The sequence below is a fragment of the Dermacentor albipictus genome, chromosome 7, assembly GCF_038994185.2.
Source record: "Dermacentor albipictus isolate Rhodes 1998 colony chromosome 7, USDA_Dalb.pri_finalv2, whole genome shotgun sequence".
NCBI classification, from domain to species: Eukaryota; Metazoa; Arthropoda; class Arachnida; order Ixodida; family Ixodidae; genus Dermacentor; species Dermacentor albipictus.
The window spans coordinates 133,196,643-133,214,429 of NC_091827.1; the positions used below are offsets into that span (position 1 = coordinate 133,196,643).

Consider the following 17,787-nt stretch of genomic DNA (forward strand, 5'->3'; position numbering starts at 1 on the left):
CGAGTAGCAAGTGTTCCGTGTACATGTAAACCAGTGCAAAAGCCATGCAGAGCTGCTCTTTATGATTTTGTGCCTTTAAATAAAGTTAAAAAGCAGACAACGCGTAGCATTGTAGAAGGCACGGGGTTATTTTTCTCTCACGATCCGGCATGTGCTGTAGCATTCCAATCACGATAGCTCTACCAAACCAGTCATCAAAATACAAAAGTATTTATTTATACCTAGAATTACATGTTTTAGCACGATTTTTTTAGTGGGACTACGTATTTTAGTTGCGGAGGCAATTGGCTGTCATGCTTTGGTTATCTGGGCGGGGCCTCTCCTTTTTCTAAAGTTGTGCGTGACTAGCTGTAAGTAACTTGGGCACATAGAAGTCGAGATGTGCAGTACGGTGTACTCTTATTAATGGAAAGAACGAATTAGTGTGCCAGCACTGATTACAGCTCAGTTCTAGTACACGAAGGTCTGGAAAATGCATTTTTTTATCTATACAATTTCTGTTGAATAGGATCAACTGCTTTCTTTCCTCTGAAATTAATGAATCAGTGACATCATATTGTACTGAATAACATTAAGGTTCCCTATTTAATAGTGGACCTGTGTTTTGCGGTAATATTTTATTTATTGTGTGGAAAGCTTTGCTTTCCAGTTTTTCTCCAAGATACAGAAGGGCTGTCCCAACTTTACAACAGATGGGCTAGGCCAATTTGTGCAACAGGCGAAAGGAGCACGCATTCTGTTACTCTAGTAGCCAGCACCGACGGTAAAGAGCAGATATCCATCGTACGTGTCCTGTTTCATGACCAGTTTCGGCGTGATTTGCCTCCTGTGAAAAATTTTTAAATCTGCAGGATCACGGCAACTTCGTCTGACCTCCCCCCTCGCCCCCCTTTCATCCACTGTCTGCACCAACAATGCATGCAGCCAGGTCATGACACTTTCACACCTGCCTTTTAAATCAAAAGCTAGTCTTGTGACGAGCTGTTAAAAGGTAAAAAGAAATAAAGAAAGCAGATCTAGTAAAAAAAAGACCAATGTATGGGTGCATGAACGGCATTGGCAACGAGAGACTGTCATTCCGTGTGTCGCAAAGATGGCGGCCCTGAACATTGCCATCCTGTGCACCTGCTTTTGTTTGCGAGGCAGTTTGTCAGCTTTCCGAGTGTCGCGTGGCGTCTGCGAATAGGTCTGCATCGATTAGTCACCAAACTGTAACTTCAGTCGACGACGCCTGTGGCAGAAGTGCTGATTAGCCCTAATGGCCATGGCAGTGTGGCCATGCTGAAAATTCACCTCCAGTCTGTGTGCTAACGGGCTGCAAGCTGTCACAGAATGCTTGCTGCTAGTATGTTTATGTGGCTGGCTTATCATGTGATCGGTCCCAAGGTCATATGTGCAGGTTAGATTGATGGCTGTTGAAACGGCGTGAAGTTACTCTCTATGTATCCAACACAATCGAATAATTCTTTGGCAGCAGTGGCAGCATAGTTGTCAAAGCATCTTGCGCGTTTGCATTGTCTATTTTACAGCTGGTTCCCGCTGTCGTCTCCACCAAGCAGGATAATGCTAGTTTTCAGGAGACAGTTTGGGAAATTTTGTCGCTGCTCTTGGTTATGCCGATTCATCTCAGTGCATGGGGACTACTGCCACTTCTGTTCACTGCCGGCCTCAGGACACACGTGGTTCAGCTGTGTAGCTCGATACTGTGGCCTTTGACACTGTCAGCATCACCAGACCACTTAAAGCGAGCTATTCAGGAGGCATGTACTTCTTTGGCAGCAGTGGCAGCGTAGCGGTCGAAGCATCTCATGCATCTGCATTGCTTATTTTACACCTAGTTCCCGCCGCCGTCTTCAGCAAGCAGGATACTTCAAGTCTTAAGGAGACAGTTCGGGAAATTTTGTCGCTGCTCTTGGTCATGCCGGTTCATCTCAGCGCATTGGGACTACTGCCACTTCTGCTCACTGCCAGCCTCAGGACAGGACCTAGTGTGGTTCAGCTGTGTAGCTGCATACTGTGGCCTTTGGCACTGTCAGCATCACCAGACTGATTAAAGCGAGCTACTCAGCAGTCGTGTACTTCTATGGCAGCAGTGGCAGCGTAGTGGTCAAAGCATCTCATGCATCTGCATTGCTTATTTTACACCTGGTTCCCGCTGCCGTCTTTAGCAAGCAGGATACTTGAAGTCTTCAGGAGACAGTTCGGGAAATTTTGTCGCTGCTCTTGGTTATGCCGATTCATCTCAGCGCATTGGGACTACTGCCGCTTCTGTTCACTGCCAGCCTCAGGACACGTGGTTTAGCTGTGTAGCGGGATACTGTGGCCTTTGACACTGTCAGCATCACCAGACCACTTAAAGCGAGCTATTCAGGAGGCATGTACTTCTTTGGCAGCAGTGGCAGCGTAGCGGTCGAAGCATCTCATGCATCTGCATTGCTTATTTTACACCTGGTTCCCGCTGCCGTCTTCAGCAAGCAGGATACTTCAAGTCTTCAGGAGACAGTTCGGGAAATTTTGTCGCTGCTTTTGGTCGTGCCGATTCATCTCAGCACATTGGGACTACTGCCGCTTCTGTTCACTGCCAGCCTCAGGACACATGTGGTTCAGCTGTGTAGCTGGATACTGTGGCCTTAGACACTGTCAGCATCACCAGGCTGCTTAAAGCGAGCTATTCAGGAGGCGTGTACTTTGGCAGCAGTGGCAGCATAGTGGTCGAAGCATCTCGCGCATTTGCATTGCATATTTTACAGGTTACATAGTGTGTTTGCACGGTTGCCATTTGTTGTCCTTATTCTTTTTACTCACTAGCTGTCACTGCAGCCTTTGCTTAGTTTTACTTTGCATCATTTTTGTGTGTGTCTTTGTGTGCATGCTGTTACTATCTTGAGTATGCGGAAGTTAATCATTGATTTAAGGAGTGAACTAGGGCAGGAGCTGAAGACAGTCATTGAGGCTGTAAAAAGGAAGTTATGTGCAGAGATGAAAGCATTGCAAATAGAACTTCGTGACGATGTTCATAGTGTGAATCACATCAATGCTGTCTTTGAAGACATTCTACATAATTGTGACACCATCAAGGTGAGAAACGCTGATCTAAAGAATGAAAATAATATGCTACATGCTGAACTTGATGGAATCAAAAAATGCTTTGCAGACGCAGAGTCTCGTTTACAACACTCCAAACAATACTTGAGGAACGAAAGCATCGAAATTAAAGTTATAGAGGAAAACCCCAGTGAGGACATCACTGCTGTCACAAACTTGGGCAGCTTTCAGGAGTGAGCGGTGCACCAGATGACATTGACGCTTGTCACTGTGTTCATGTTAGAAACAAGGAGGTCCCCCCGAGAGTTTTTACTTTGGGACCTCCGATTGTGCAATTATACTTCACCTGTTTGTACTACTGTTTGTACCTACTCATGAAAATAAATTCAACTTCAGCTTCAATACAATTTTTAAAAATTATAAAAAGCTGGGCTGCATTATTGTGCAGTTCACATGACGACAGAAGCGGGACACCCTGCTTGAGAAGGCAAAAAAATATGCCTCTTATAAACAGCAACTTTGGCAGTAAAACAGAATCGCCTGTCTACGTGAATGATCACTTATGTCCAGCACTAAAACATCTTCTCGGAATGGCTGTGACTAAAAGCCTGAAAGTGGGTGGAAATATGTATCGTGTCATAATGGGAAGGGAGGGGGGGAATCTTTGCGAAAAAAATTGGACAGCTCAGAGACACTTGCCATAAGGCAGGAGCGTGACCTGGAAAAGATCCAATGAAGAACTCTGCATACTTATCGAGTACACTTCGAAATGGAGCAATACAAAGACAACAGATTATGATGGCACAGTAGTAAGAAAAGCTGTATTATAACTGATAGTGTTGAAGCCAATCAGGCAGTCCTCAACCTAACACGAAGGCACAGAGCGAGGCATAAACGTAAGATTATTTTTGCATTATATTTTTTTAGAAACATTGTATAAGAGATAGGGAACCGATTATTGGCAGTGACTGTTATCGTGAATGCATTTGAACACAAGGACAGTTTTGCAAGCTGCAATGTTGTTGATATAACTGGAGAGTCACCACATTGTGAAGTCATATATAGCCTGATGGTGAGTAATGTTTTTGTGACACGAATACTGATAACTCTTTTCATGAATCGGTAGACATGGCACGGTCGTTCATGTGCGTTAATAGTGGCCGGAACATTCTGGTCAGTGTGCGTTTTCATGAGTAAACAATAGAGCAAAAGTGTTTTTCTCATCTGTGATGGCTTCATCGACAAGTGAAGCTGCAAAACTGGTGCAACTAAGTGACCTAATGGTGACTGAATTTCAGCAATGGTGTAACTGTGTCTATTTTAAAATGTGAAATCCAGTCACAATTAGTTCAATGACATTGAATGTTTCTTTAGTGAGGTTCAAATTGTGTTCGATGTTGTGATGTATATGGAAACATGGTTTACTTGCGAAGAGGATGTGTTTGAAATGCACGGATATAAGCCTTTGTAAACTGCTGTGAGAAGCGTGGTGGAGGTGTGTCTATTTTAGCCTCAAAAGAAGTGCAGTGCAAATTACTTTCTGAATTTTGTTGTTCTTCCCCTCACTATGAAGCACTTGTTCTCAGATCACGTAAACGTTTATTCTGTGTTGCTATCGCCCACCTCGCTGTGACGTTTCCTCCTTTTTTAGCTTTTTAGATTCACTCCTGGAATTTGTAAATTATTGTAAATATCAAATCATTTTAGGTGGCAGTTTGAATATTCATTTACTGGCAGAGAATCCTAATAAAGTTTCCTTTGAGTCTCTCTTGGATATACACAATTGCCAAAATGTAATGTAATGTAATAATGTAACAAGACTGGCAACAACCACAGAAATACTTCTTGATGTCGTTTGTCACGGATGTTGATTTGTGCCATGCGCACTCTGGTGTCATTAACTGTTGCCTCAGTGACAGTCTGCCAGTATTTATTTCTGTAAACGAATCTTCTTAAGCTATTGACCTCTCTACACCAGTAGTACACCTCTCTTACAGATCAAGTAACTATTTTGTACTAGCTGCTTCTCGTGAATCTATTGCACCTGTAAACTGTGATGATGTTCTGAGTGAACATAATCCAGAAATCGCCTACGCCAGGTTCTTAGGAAAGTTTACATCTATCTACAATTCATGCGTTCGACAAAAAAACATTTAAGCAACCAAAGAAAGATCGTAAACGGTGGATAATGACTGATCTTGTTCATCTATCAAGAAAATGAAAACAGCTGTATGAAACATTTATTAAAATTAGATGCCCTCATATGCCTAGTGCTTTAAAAAAAATTGAAATCACGTCACTAATGAACTTTGTGCTGCTAAAAACAGATACCATTATAACCGTTTAATTTCGTCAAGCCAACAATCTGGGGACATATGATGTAAACTAAGTACGATATTTGGCAGAAGTACTGAACCTATTACAACAATATTGAAAGACAGTGTGGAGATTTCTAGAGCAGAACTAGCAAATGCACTTAATGATTCATTTCTTTCTAATACTCCATTATCGTCGGGAGGTGACAGCCTCTCTTACATGCATATAATGTTTTTGCGGCCGGTATGTAACTCAGAAGTTATTACAACCTACACTAGGTTAAAAAACAGCACAGCCACAGATATAACGAATGTGCAGGTAAAACCGATCAAATTCGTTATTGACTTGATCACGCATTGCTTAAGGCATATGATTAGTCTTTCACATGTGGTATTTCTTTGTAAATTCAGTGAGCAAAAATTATAGCAATTTACAAAAAAGGTGATAAGAATGATCTTACAAACCACAGTCCAATCTTCATTATACCAGGCTTTTCAAAAGGTCTTGAAAGAAAAATTAATGTTAACTCGTTTAATTTCATTTACTGAATGCTAACTGACTCGCAGTACAGCTTCAGAAAAGATAAATTTACTGAGCTGGCACTGCTCAGGCAAAAAGAAATAATACTTGAAATGTTTCGGTTATTCATGCATTTGATCATATTAACCACAAGATACTTATTAAAAAATTGAAGCACTATGGCATTTGAGGGAAAGCTCTGTCAGGTCATCATACCTGCAGCATTGGTTGCAGTTTGTGATGATTAATGGTCACTCTTTTTCAGTCAAGCCAGTTGATGTAGCTGTTCCACTGGGAAGCTTTTCGGGTTCTTTTCTCCTTGTCTTTTACATTAACAACATTGCTAACATTGATCGTATGGTCAAGCATGTATTATGTGCTGATGATAGTAGCCTATTTTTTGCCGGCTCGGATGTTGCGTGCCTATCGTCTCGGGCAAATTATACACTTCATCGCATCGCAAGCATGTGTCCCATCCTATTTTCTGGGTACCTCAGATAAGTGGATGGGATAACGGTGCGGTGGTAGCTTAATTGGTGTGAGTGTCGCACATGTAATGCGAAGACGTGGGTTCACATCTCACCTGCAGCCAGTTGTTTTTTAATCCACTTTCATTTTCATTGCTTTATCACTTTAATTCAATTAATGAGTACAAGTAATTTCTCCCATGCTGTCATTGGTGTCTTTGCTTGTTGGCTTCTTACGGTACGACTATATATATATAAATATGTGTGTGTGTGTGTGTGGAAAGAGAGAGGGGGGTCAGATTGTTTGGATTGTGCTGCCCCCCCCCCCCCTTCAAGAAATAGTTGGTACGCCACTGCAAGGACCATTTCAAAGACCTATACGACGACGCATTTCATTCTTTGGATGGACAGAAATTTGCAGCTAGGTACAGGAATGCGCCGGGAATAAAAACGACACTGAAAATCTGGTTTTTGGACCGAACGCCAGCTTCAGTGGGGTTAATCATTTAGTGTTTTTAAGGGTGAGTCCATATATAATTGACTACTGATATAATGGCCGCTTTTTACAAAACTATCGAGTTAGTTATAAACGGGTTAGAATGTATTAGATTGTGACATAGTGATATTTGACAGTACCAATGTGATCTATTAAAATATGTTTTGCATGTGCATTGTGTGGTCTCATTTGAACCCTCTGGGCAAAGGAATGACAATGCAGTTGTGCAAACAAACACAAAGGCATTTATTTGCACCTTTCAATCACCAATGCCAGCTAGCCAAATTAGTAATAGTAAAACATGCCGATGGGTGTTGACAAATTGAGGAAGTCCGAGAAAATGCGACAGGGTATTGAGCAAATATGTCGGCCCCTATGTTGGAAACTGTGGGGATGCGTGACTCTCATGTGTCCCCTGATATCTTGTTTTCCCGCATAGCTCTCATCTCCTGTAATCCAGCTTCGCCGCGTGGCCTGCGTGATGCCCGTGGCAGTCGGCCTGGTGTTGCGCCGAGTGTTGCGCTGCTAATGCTGCCTGCCGGCGGGGTTATTTAGGCATGGGAAAGGAAGGCACTTGCTCTTGGGGTTGCGGGCCGGCGAGCGCCGCAAACGTCACACGCCGCAAACGTCACACGCGGGCGCCGATCCATGCTTTTGCGAGACTGTCTCATGTGGCTGCCTACGAACGCGCCACCGTTCGCGTGACCGTACGTGCGAACGACCAGGTGTTGGGATCCAGCATGGGGCAAATATTTGCTCGCTATCCAGTCGCGGTGAGTCGGACTTCCGCTTTTTTTCGTGCGCCCATCGGCATGTTTTGTGGATAGCAACTTGGCTAGCAGGCATTGATCTATGAAAGGTGCAATAAATGCCCTTGTGATTGTTTGCACTACTGTGTCGACGTTCCTTTGTCCCAAGAGCATGGGTATGAGAACCCCACAAAACCAATGCCTAATAGTTTGTGTATACAGTCGCCGTAACGGAGGCGCATTCGAATTTGTTCATTCGTCCCTGTGCCTCACTTCGAAGTATTTTTCGAGACAGTTCTACGAAGTGTGCCGGTGCACCTGCGAAACAGTCTCACATGCCCCTAGCCAAAGAGGAAGAGGCTTAGCAGCACAACACTCCAGCCATCTGTCGCACTATTCTGCAACTATGCTGCCGCCGGCACTTTCGCCACAGTGTACGTGGGCTTGTCTTTGTGTGCATTTGGATTGTGTTGTGTAAATAGTTCTGTGCTAATGCCACGTAAGGTCTTTTGAGCCATAGTCAAGCTGCTTGTGTAGCCTTTAGCACAAAATGACCGTTCAATGTTTTAAAGTTTGATTTGAACTCAAATGATTGTCTAAAATATCAGTTAGCTATGACAAATGGAGCAATAAAAAGCAGTCAACAAGTACCAGCCCAATCAGAGTAAGCATGTGTGTGCGCAGACATGCACCAGATCAGCGTGGTGGAGAATGTGGCGGCACGGCCGACGGAGGGCCTGGACGAGGCTGCCGACAAAGGGGCTGGAGCCCCGGTTGGCGGTGAGGACTCTAACCAGTCGTGGTACCTGGACGAGGCCCAGGAGTCAACAGCTGCCCTGCTGGAGGCCACAGCAGTGGCCGACTTCCCCGACGACCCTGAGACAGACACCGAGGACTATGACGAGACATACACACGCAAGAAGAAGAAGAAACCCAAGGTATACATCACACATGTCGCCGTCCATTTGGTCCACCACGCCTTTCTATGCTTTATGGGGCCCCCTTGAGGGCAGGGGAGACGAACGGCATTACTGCAAGGAAGAATAATACAGTAAATGCTTAGTAATTCGGATTTCTAGAGACTGAAAAATATGTCTAAATTATGAAATGAACTGAAAGAATATTGACTTTCATTAACATATGGTTACCTCACAAAGTAATCAACGATGCTCATCTGCTTTCTTGCACAAATCTGTGCGGCTGGTGTTTTTCTATGTTCTTCCAGGTGCTCACAACTGTCTGCAATGATCCAAAGAAATTCTTCTAGCACATTGAGGGCCTTTGTCGTTTCCTCCACAATGTCGGGGCATCACCGCGACACTACACCACTAGCACATCTTTGTGAAACAGATACCGTGGCGTGACGCCGCAGGGCGAGATGGGTTGTCATTGGCAAGGCAGTCGTTTGGTGTGCGGGTGCCACTGTCTCGCTCTCGGAAGCCGGTGCAGGGTCTGTATATCTGTCTCACCCCACTGGGCTTAGCTGCTGCGCGTGCCTGCTGGTCTTGGTGGCCGCTGCCAATTCCTTAGTCTTTTCCCGCGCAGTACATCAGTGACATGCAGCATCCTTTATTTCTCAGCAATATTGTCGAAATGACTCCTGTCTGCAGCTCATGTTAATATGCTAATGTAGGAACTATAAATAAAGAAAGAAAAACACACCAATTTAATCACAAAACTCTATAACAAACCCCGCAGCAAAACTTAATGACATTACTTGCAGCGCAAAACTCGAACTGCTCAGCGGCATTCAATGAATGCTTTCACATTCACAACTCATAAGAAGTGCTTAGGTATCCTCGGATTTTTTGTGTTAGTCAGGAAGCTGTGTGTAGCAACCTCGTCATCAATACCGGTCTAATAGGCGAGTGTCACTCAATCGGGCAGTACACTTCCGAAATTCTGGCAGTTGCATTGTCGTCTGGCGACACTTTGGCCACTGTAGCATCGCAGGGCTTGGGTTCAATGAAGTGTAAAACAGTTAGCGATGATGTGCCCAAGCATGTTTTCCCATGCACACATGCATGTTTTCCCAAGCATGTTTTCCCATTCCAATGGAACGCTCGCGGATTGGGCTCCAAGTTAGCAGACTTTAAGCATCTTACGCGAGTGTACCCATTCCCTTTTTTAGTCATTTCCGAGTCTCGCGTCGACGAGCACTTTAGGATAAAGGGGTATTATTTTCATCATTCAAGGCGACAAAATGGAATTAGCCGACTGCTCGTTGGATTTCGCAATGACATACCTGCCTCTGCGATTGACGTAACACCACATGACAAGAACGAATATATTTGCGCAACCACAGTGATTGCATCCAAAGTGTTTACCCTGATCGGCGTCTACTTGGAACCAGGATCACCTTTCGACGTGACCAGATTGGAAAACTTGTTGACAAACACTCAGTCTCCACATATTATTTGTGGCGATTTCAACGCACATAACGAGATCTGGGGCAGTTCACATACAAGTACTCGGGGTGCCAAGCTGGCGAAGCTTTTTGCAAAATACAATATAGAGCCCTTGAACGATGGCAGCATAACATACCTGAAAAATCCGACGACTGTTAGCTGCATTGACGTCACGTTCGTATCAAGTCAAGTGGCCCCTATGTTCGGATGGTGTACAGATTTCGAGACTCGAGGTAGTGATCACTACCCGATCCTAATCTCTGCCCTTCATTTTCGGACATCGCCCAGAAAAGTGAAACTGAAGTCGGTAGACTGGGAAGCTTACACAGCAGCCGTAGACAAAGGGATCACAGCCTCGACTACGAATACAGAAATAATACCGACAATAGCTCATTGCCTCAAACAAAGTACCCGCTCTGCCACTAAGCATTGTAATGTACCAACAAACAACGAGGAATTTGAAAGGTTATGTGCCATTCGAAGGCGTGTTGAAAGGAAGGCTCTGCGTACTAAGAATACTGAAGACCTCAGAACTTGTTGACGGGCACAAAGACATATACGACGTTAGCTCACCAAACTGGACCGAAAAAGGTGGAGGGACTTTTGTGGGACACTGGACATACGACAACCGCTGAGCAAAATCTGGCGAGTCGTCAGAGGCATTCGCAAAGAGCCACAACAGCTTTATCCTTTTATCACCCTCTCATTACATGAGCGCGCATCCCTGAAAGAGGTGGCAGAGCAGTACTGCAGGCTCCTTTCCAACGGGGCACAACCTTTGCGGCAAATTGTAAGTCGTCAGCCTAGTCCACCTCGAGCTACCCTTCCTGACTTAGAATTACCATTCACCATCGAAGAGCTCACGGCAGCAATCAGCGATGTAAAGAAGCGATCATCACCTGGCCATGACGGCGTGAGTTATGAAGCGCTCGCAAATCTATGCCACACATCTCGCCTACGCCTTCTGGAGTACTACAACGCCTCATGGATAACTGGGGAGGTTCCTACGGAATGGAAGCTTGCGAAAGTCATTCCTGTATTGAAACCATCGAAACAGCCAACAAATTACGCCTCCTTCAGACCCATATCTCTGCTTAGCTGCGTAGGGAAGCTATTCGAAAAAATGATCTACAAATGACTAAATTGGTTCCTGGAAACTGCAAAAGTTTACCCGGAGGAAATGAATGGCTACCGGCAAAATTGATCCGTAATTGATAATGTCATTGCCTTGGTTTCATCAATTACAGATGAATTGGTCTCTGGAAACATACCTACTGCATTATTTTTAGACATTAAGGCAGCATATGATTCGGTCTATCATACAGCAATACTTGAAGCTTTGGAAACCCTTGGTCTTGGAGGACGGCTCTACGCATGGATTGCAGACAATCTTCAAGGACGCCAACTTTTCATGTGTACCCCGGATGGCCCCACGGCGCTTTATGCCGTCGAGAAGGGAGTGCCACAAGGAGCTGTGTTAAGCCCGGTATTATTTAATTTAGCCCTCATCCATCTGAAAAGAAACCTGCCCCCTGGCGTCAAAATCACACTGTATGCGGACGACATCTGCATTTGGAGTGTGGCGCGTTCCCGCAGTACCACCCAACAACGCCTCCAGAGAGCGCTAGCAAATATATCGGCCTACCTAAATCCAAGGAGTCTGAAATTGTCCCCCGACAAAAGCGTTGCCATGGCTTTCACGCGGAGGTGTATGGAAAAATACCCACTAGTGTTGGGTGGTCGTGCCCTTCCATACGTTAAGACGCAAAGGTTTCTTGGAGTGACGATTGATAGGAACCTCACATGGTCGCCCCGAGTGAAAAAATTGAGTGAGAAGATTTCCTCGGCGTCGCACGTATTCCGATTTTTAGCCGGATCACAGTGGGGCAGCAACTGTTGATCAATGGTGCTCCTCCATGAGGCCTACGTCGACAGAACACTACAATATTACCTCCCGATCCTGCACAAAGTGTCTCCCACAAGCAAGAGAAAACTCGAGGCAGCATGAAACAACTGCCTTCGCGTATGTCTTGGCCTTCCGAAGGGGTCGTCCCGCTCAGGGACTGTAGCAGAAGCTGGATGCCTGCCTCTGGAAGTGCTATGTTCGCAGGAGACACTTCGGATACACCTCCGCCACGTCATTCATACGAAGACTCACTTTTTAAAGGATATTTCCAGAACCCGTGCTACATCTAGCTTTGGGCAGGCCGTCGGAAGCATATCTATTTCGATTCCTGCTCAGGCGTCACAAATTATCCCGCGAAACATTTCACCATGGACACTGTCCTCACTGGAAATCGTGCCATACATACCTGGAATCAGTGCGAAAAAGAAAATGCCTCAAGCAGCGACTTATCAGATAACTTTAGAATATATGCACAAAGAATACGCAGCTGCAATGCACATTTTCACAGATGGCTCTACAACTCCACATCGTTCATCATGCGGACTTTTTGTTTCCTCTACAGGGCAATGATTCTCGTTTCGTCTTGAGCGAGCGACATCATCTACTTCAGCGGAGCTATATGGCATTAAGGAGGCCCTTGTGTATGTACTTCGACAGCAGCCGCCAAAGACATGGGTGATTTTCACAGACTCAAAAGCAGCCCTTCAAAGTATGTGGAACAGGCACTAGCGTTGCAATAATCAACCAGCAGCATTTGACATTGCTTATCTTCACCACAGGGCTAAGATTGCTGGGCATTGCATAAAGTTCCAGTGGGTACCTGGCCATGCCGGCATTTGGGGAAATGAAAGAGCGGACGAAGCTGCCAGAAATGGACTCCAATACCGCAAATTCAGAAGAACATATTTTACAAAAGCCGACGCTTCAACCATGGCAAAAAAATATGCCTATCAAGAAAAAGACCGCATCTTGAATCTGCCGCTTCACCAAGACAACTTCCTACGTCACATTGACCCAGAAATGAGACCGAAAATTCCACGACCACTTCCTCGACACTTGGAGACATTGTACCATCGTCTTCGACTGAACGTAGCATACACGAACAATTATCTGTACCGCATAGGACTTACCACTAACCCATACTGTGATAACTGTCTCAACTTAGAGACAATTGAGCACATATTACTAGAATGCCCCGCGTACCGCGACGAGAGACAATTTTTTTGAGCAGCAAATGGACATGATTTGCCCCGAACTGTTAACGTTACCGAGCATCTTAGGTCCAATGCCCAGCCCTTCAAAACAGCGACGGGTTTTGGATTTATTGTTCAAATACCTGACAGAAATTGGTCAAATAGGAAAGCTTTAAGAATTGCATCCTTCCTATACAAAAGCCTAAATTTACCCGCCATGTCACCTGTAAAAATTAGTATCAGGTGCACTCGGACATTTCATATTTACTCAATCTTTTCAATCATTTCAATTTCAATCTTTACTTTACATTTCAATCTTTTACTCCCATTCCCCATCCCTATACAGAGTAGCATGCCAGCGGTTATATACGCGCCGGCAAAATTCTCTGTTCTTCTAATAAAGAGCCCCCTCTCTCTCTCTCTCTCTCCCATGCACACACCGTATGCAACAATATTATGTGCACTGCAGTTGTCAAGCATGATTACCGTATTTACTCGCATAATGATCGCACTTTCTTTGTCAGAAAAATTGACGCAAATTCAGGGGTGCGATCATTACGCGGGTTAAATTTCCCGTGAAAAAAAATTTTTTTTTTCGCCCCGCGTTTGCTGCGGGATGCGAGATTGCGGGTGCGGGACACCAAAAAAAAAATGGCGGCCGGCGGAGCAAGCCGAGCGCGCCGAACGCGATTTTTTTTTTCTTCTCGTGAGTACGTTACGTGTATTGAAACAGTTTCTTCCGTATCAGTGATGAATAATATCGTTAATATCGGCAAGCTTGCGGCAGTAATGTATCCATGTCCATTTTGAGGGGACAGAAACAGGTGGGCGCGCTTAGCTGCCAGTGACATAGAAATGCATGGGCGACGTGCTGCGGAAACTGCGACATCTGTCTTCACTACTATCCTAATACGGCACGTTTCCGCTAAGGGTGGGCGAATATCTTAGCTGTGTTACAAGCGTCGTCGTATGAATAGGGTACACTTTTAACGTATCAGAGTAAACGTGGCTACTATCATTGCCGCGTGCGATTTGTTGCGAGCTCACGAGTGCAAAAGCAGATGAAAAGAATCGAAATGCGCCTTTATTGTTTTTGTTGACATCAACCATTATAAAGCCAACCCATAATAAAGGCAAGTTTGGTTGTATCTCATTTTGTCATAGATGTGCGGAAAGTGATGAAAGTAATGAAATGAGGCATCTACTTAATGTTTGGTGCGTGCAGGTCGCTTGGCTTGTCTTGAAGAGTCGTTCGCGTAGCATTCGACAGATGGGAAGCGTGATCATTATTAGCTAGACTAAGCACACGACATATCGCTGCGGCAAGTTCGGGGTGCGATCATTACGCGGGAAATAAAAAAAAATCGAATTTTGACGACAAAATTTAGGGGTGCGATCATTACGCGAGTGCGATCATTATGCGAGTAAATACGCAGGGTGCGCACAGGTCCTTGAAAACCTTGGAAACCCTTGAATTTGAACATTTGGTTTTCAAGGCCCTTGAAAATCCTGGACTTTTTGCTGCTCCTTGAAAATCCTTGAATTCCTAGCGTAGTACATGCAAATGACTATTAATAAAAAAAACGCAGTTAAAATATTTGTATTTTCAGTACCGTGTTTCAATATGTGCGTTTCAGGCGTAAAAAATCAGTGTGCGCTAATATAGCCAATATTGCGCGACGGTTAGCCACACTGGAGCCACTCGGCTCTGAAGCCAACTTGAGCCGATTCAATCCAATCTGATCTTGGCGCTTTGTTATGGTGGTTGACGGCATTGCATTCTGCCATCGCTTCTGCACCCGACTTGTTGCGGCTGAAACATCTTAATACAAAGCAAATGCCTGGGAAAAGCAAATTTCAAGGCGTGTGGCTTCACAACGAGGCTTACAAAGACTGGATTGCACTAGATACGACGAGTGAGCACCGTGCAATATGCAGGCCTTGCGGAAAGACCTTCGATATCACCAACATGGGCGAGCCATATGAAGAGTGCTAAGCATGCTGGCGTCACGGAGATTGCAGCCAACAGTTCGGTGCGAAGGTACTTAGTTCCAAGTACGGGGAAACAGTCAGCCGTCCCACCTCCTTCGCAATCGGGAAATCTAGACGATGCTTGCAAGGCACACGAGCTGGTGACGAACGCAGGGATTCTGTGGACTTTGAAAGTTGTCACATCGCATTTCTCCTATCGGTCGTCGTCGGAAGCAGGCCAGCTATTCCAGCGTATGTTCCCGGACAGTGGCGTGGCCAAAGCATTTTCTTGCGGAGAGAAAAAATGTGCCTATGTGACGTGCCCTGGTCCGAGGCCCTTCTTTTTATCTGCTCTGCAACGGGATATAAAAGATTGCGATTACTACGTGGTACTCTTCGACGAGTCCACGAACGACTATCTCCAGCGGAAACAATTGGATGTTCACATCCGGTTTTGGAATTCGTCTCGCAAGGTGGCAACGAGGTACTATACCTCGGTGTTTATCGGGCACTCGACATCCGAAGACATCCAAGGAACGCTGCTGACTGCGCTCGAGCCTTTCCCTCTTGAGAAAATTCTTCAGATTTCAATGGATGGTCCCAATGTTAACCTGAAGTTACTCAAGAATTTCCAAGAGCACCTGCATCAAGCATACCAAGTACAATGTCTGGACATTGGGACTTGTGGCCTCCACACCATGCACAACGCCTACAGGGCGGGTGTTACAGCAAGTAAGTGGGGACTTGACTGTCTGCTCTCCAGTCTGAGCGCGCTTTTCCATGGTTCTCCTGCAAGAAGGGAGGACTTCTCAGCTGTTACCGGTCAGGAAACTTTTCCCCTGAACTTTGTTGCCCACCGGTGGTTGGAGAATGTGCCTGTGATAGAGAGAGCCTTGCTCTTGTGGTGTGACATTAGGAAGTTTATTGCAGCTGCAAGGAAGAAGGAAGTAAGCCCCCCAAAGTGTGGATCATTTCACAACTTGTGTGAGTTTGCCAGTGATGACCTACTGCTAGCAAAGCTTCAATTTGCACTGGGTGTGGCCATGACCCTCAAGCCATTCCTCACTGAGTACCAAACGGATCAGCCCATGGTGTTCTTTCTTGCAAGGGACTTGGAAACTGTGGTCAGGAAGCTACTGACGAAGTTTCTGAAGTGCTCGGTCTTGTCTTCAGCAAAAGGAGCCACTGGTCTGCTGATGGTGGACATTGAAAGTACGGAGAACCACACTCCACTTGAAAAGGTGGATGTAGGCCATGCCGCTGAACAGACTGTCAGGAAAACTAAAGCAAGCCAAAAGGACGTGTTCCAATTCCGCATGGAATGCAAACGCTTCTTCATCAGTGTGACAAAGAAGGTGCTTGAGAGAAGCCCACTGAGATTCCCAATCGTGAGGAATTTGTCCTCTCTGGACCCACGACAAATGTGTACTAAACCAGATGAGTGCCTGGCCAGCTTCAGAAGAGTGTTGGATGCCCTCATTACAGCGGGCAGAATGTCTGAGCACCAAAGAGACACTGTACTAGGGGAGTACACCGAGTTCCTGCAGGAAGAGATGCATAACCTGCGAATGTTTGAGAAGAACGTAAACAGGTTGGACGAGTTCTTGACTGAGCTGATGCAGTTTAATTCATCATGTGGGGAACTGTGGAAGGTTGTCAAACTTTTGCTCGTGCTCAGCCACGGACAGGCCACTGTGGAGCGAGGGTTTAGCGTGAACCGCCAGGTTGCTGTACAAAACCTGAAGGACCTGTCGTACATTTCGCAACGTATTGTGTGCGATGCTGTGGACAAGGCAGGGGGCGTCCTTAATGTCCCTATTACAAAAGAGCTGAGGACTGCTGTATCAGCTGCCCGGCAGCAGTATGCTGCATATCTGGAAGCAGAAAAAAAGAAGCAATGTGATGATGTAAGGGAATCAAAGAGGCGTTGCATTGACAAAGAGATTGATGCAATGAAAAAAAAAGAAAAAGAAACTCGAGGCAACAATAGCTGACCTCCAGGCTTCAGCGGATACCTATGCCGAAAAGGCAGAAGCAGCAAATGATCTGAAGTATGTGGTCAGATCAAATAGTCTGAGGAAGGCTGCACGAAGCAAGACTGAGGAACTGTGTAGCCTCAACCAGAAGATTCATAAAAGCGGCAGGAGCTCCCCTGAAGTTGCCATTAGCACTTTTGCAGAATGGATTGCTGTTCGACATTGGTGCAGTGCACTGGAGTGTGTTTTTCAAGACGGAACATACCGTATTTACACGATTGTAAGTCGACTCGAATGTAAGTCGACCCCCCCATATCGCGTGACCGAAAAAAAAAAAAAATAAGCGTGCATACCCGAGGGCGCATTCGATAACGAAAATTTATTAGTAGCTGACATGGTCACTGGACTACTCGTCTTCACTTGTGCTGCCATCGTCATCGTTGCTGCGGTCCCACAGCGCGTCGCGGTCCAGCGAAATTTCAAATTTGGCAAACATTTTGCAGAACAGCAGCCCACGCCAAATGCACCTAACCACACGCAGCCGTCAGGGAGGCTCTTTTGACAGGTCCGGTTGGCGTAATTTCGCAGTCTTCTGCCGCCAGCCACTCGTTGTACTCACGGCGGAGCAGAACCTTAAAATTAAGGCGAAGGTCCGGGCTTGTTTCATGACCACGTCGCACTTCACTGGCAGGGACCGATCACGCATTTCAGCGACGTACGCCGCGAGCTTAGCATACAGCT

General features: G+C 45.5%; 2 protein-coding genes across 5 annotated transcripts in view; both read left to right on the top strand.

Moving 5' to 3' along the window:
* The window catches only part of d4 (double PHD fingers d4), a 256,653-nt gene that overhangs the window by 35,662 nt on the left and 203,204 nt on the right, over window positions 1-17,787 (top strand). For all 4 annotated transcript variants that reach the window (XR_011507607.1, XM_070522729.1, XM_070522731.1 and 1 more), the window contains exon 3: window positions 8,277-8,530. Coding sequence is in view for 3 of the 4 variants with exons in the window: in XM_070522729.1 (XP_070378830.1) it covers window positions 8,277-8,530 (254 nt within the window). In the remaining variant the exon portion in view is untranslated. The remainder of the gene's footprint in view (window positions 1-8,276; window positions 8,531-17,787) is intronic.
* On the top strand, window positions 15,993-17,125 carry LOC139048173 (uncharacterized). Its single transcript, XM_070522732.1, has one exon. The coding sequence runs from the start codon at window positions 16,114-16,116 to the stop codon at window positions 17,062-17,064; it is 951 nt and encodes a 316-aa protein (XP_070378833.1). The 5' UTR covers window positions 15,993-16,113; the 3' UTR covers window positions 17,065-17,125.

Bases quoted from the DNA above. Each gene is read 5' to 3' on its own strand.
- LOC139048173 (XM_070522732.1), top strand. From the start codon at position 16,114: ATGACCCTCAAGCCATTCCTCACTGAGTACCAAACGGATCAGCCCATG.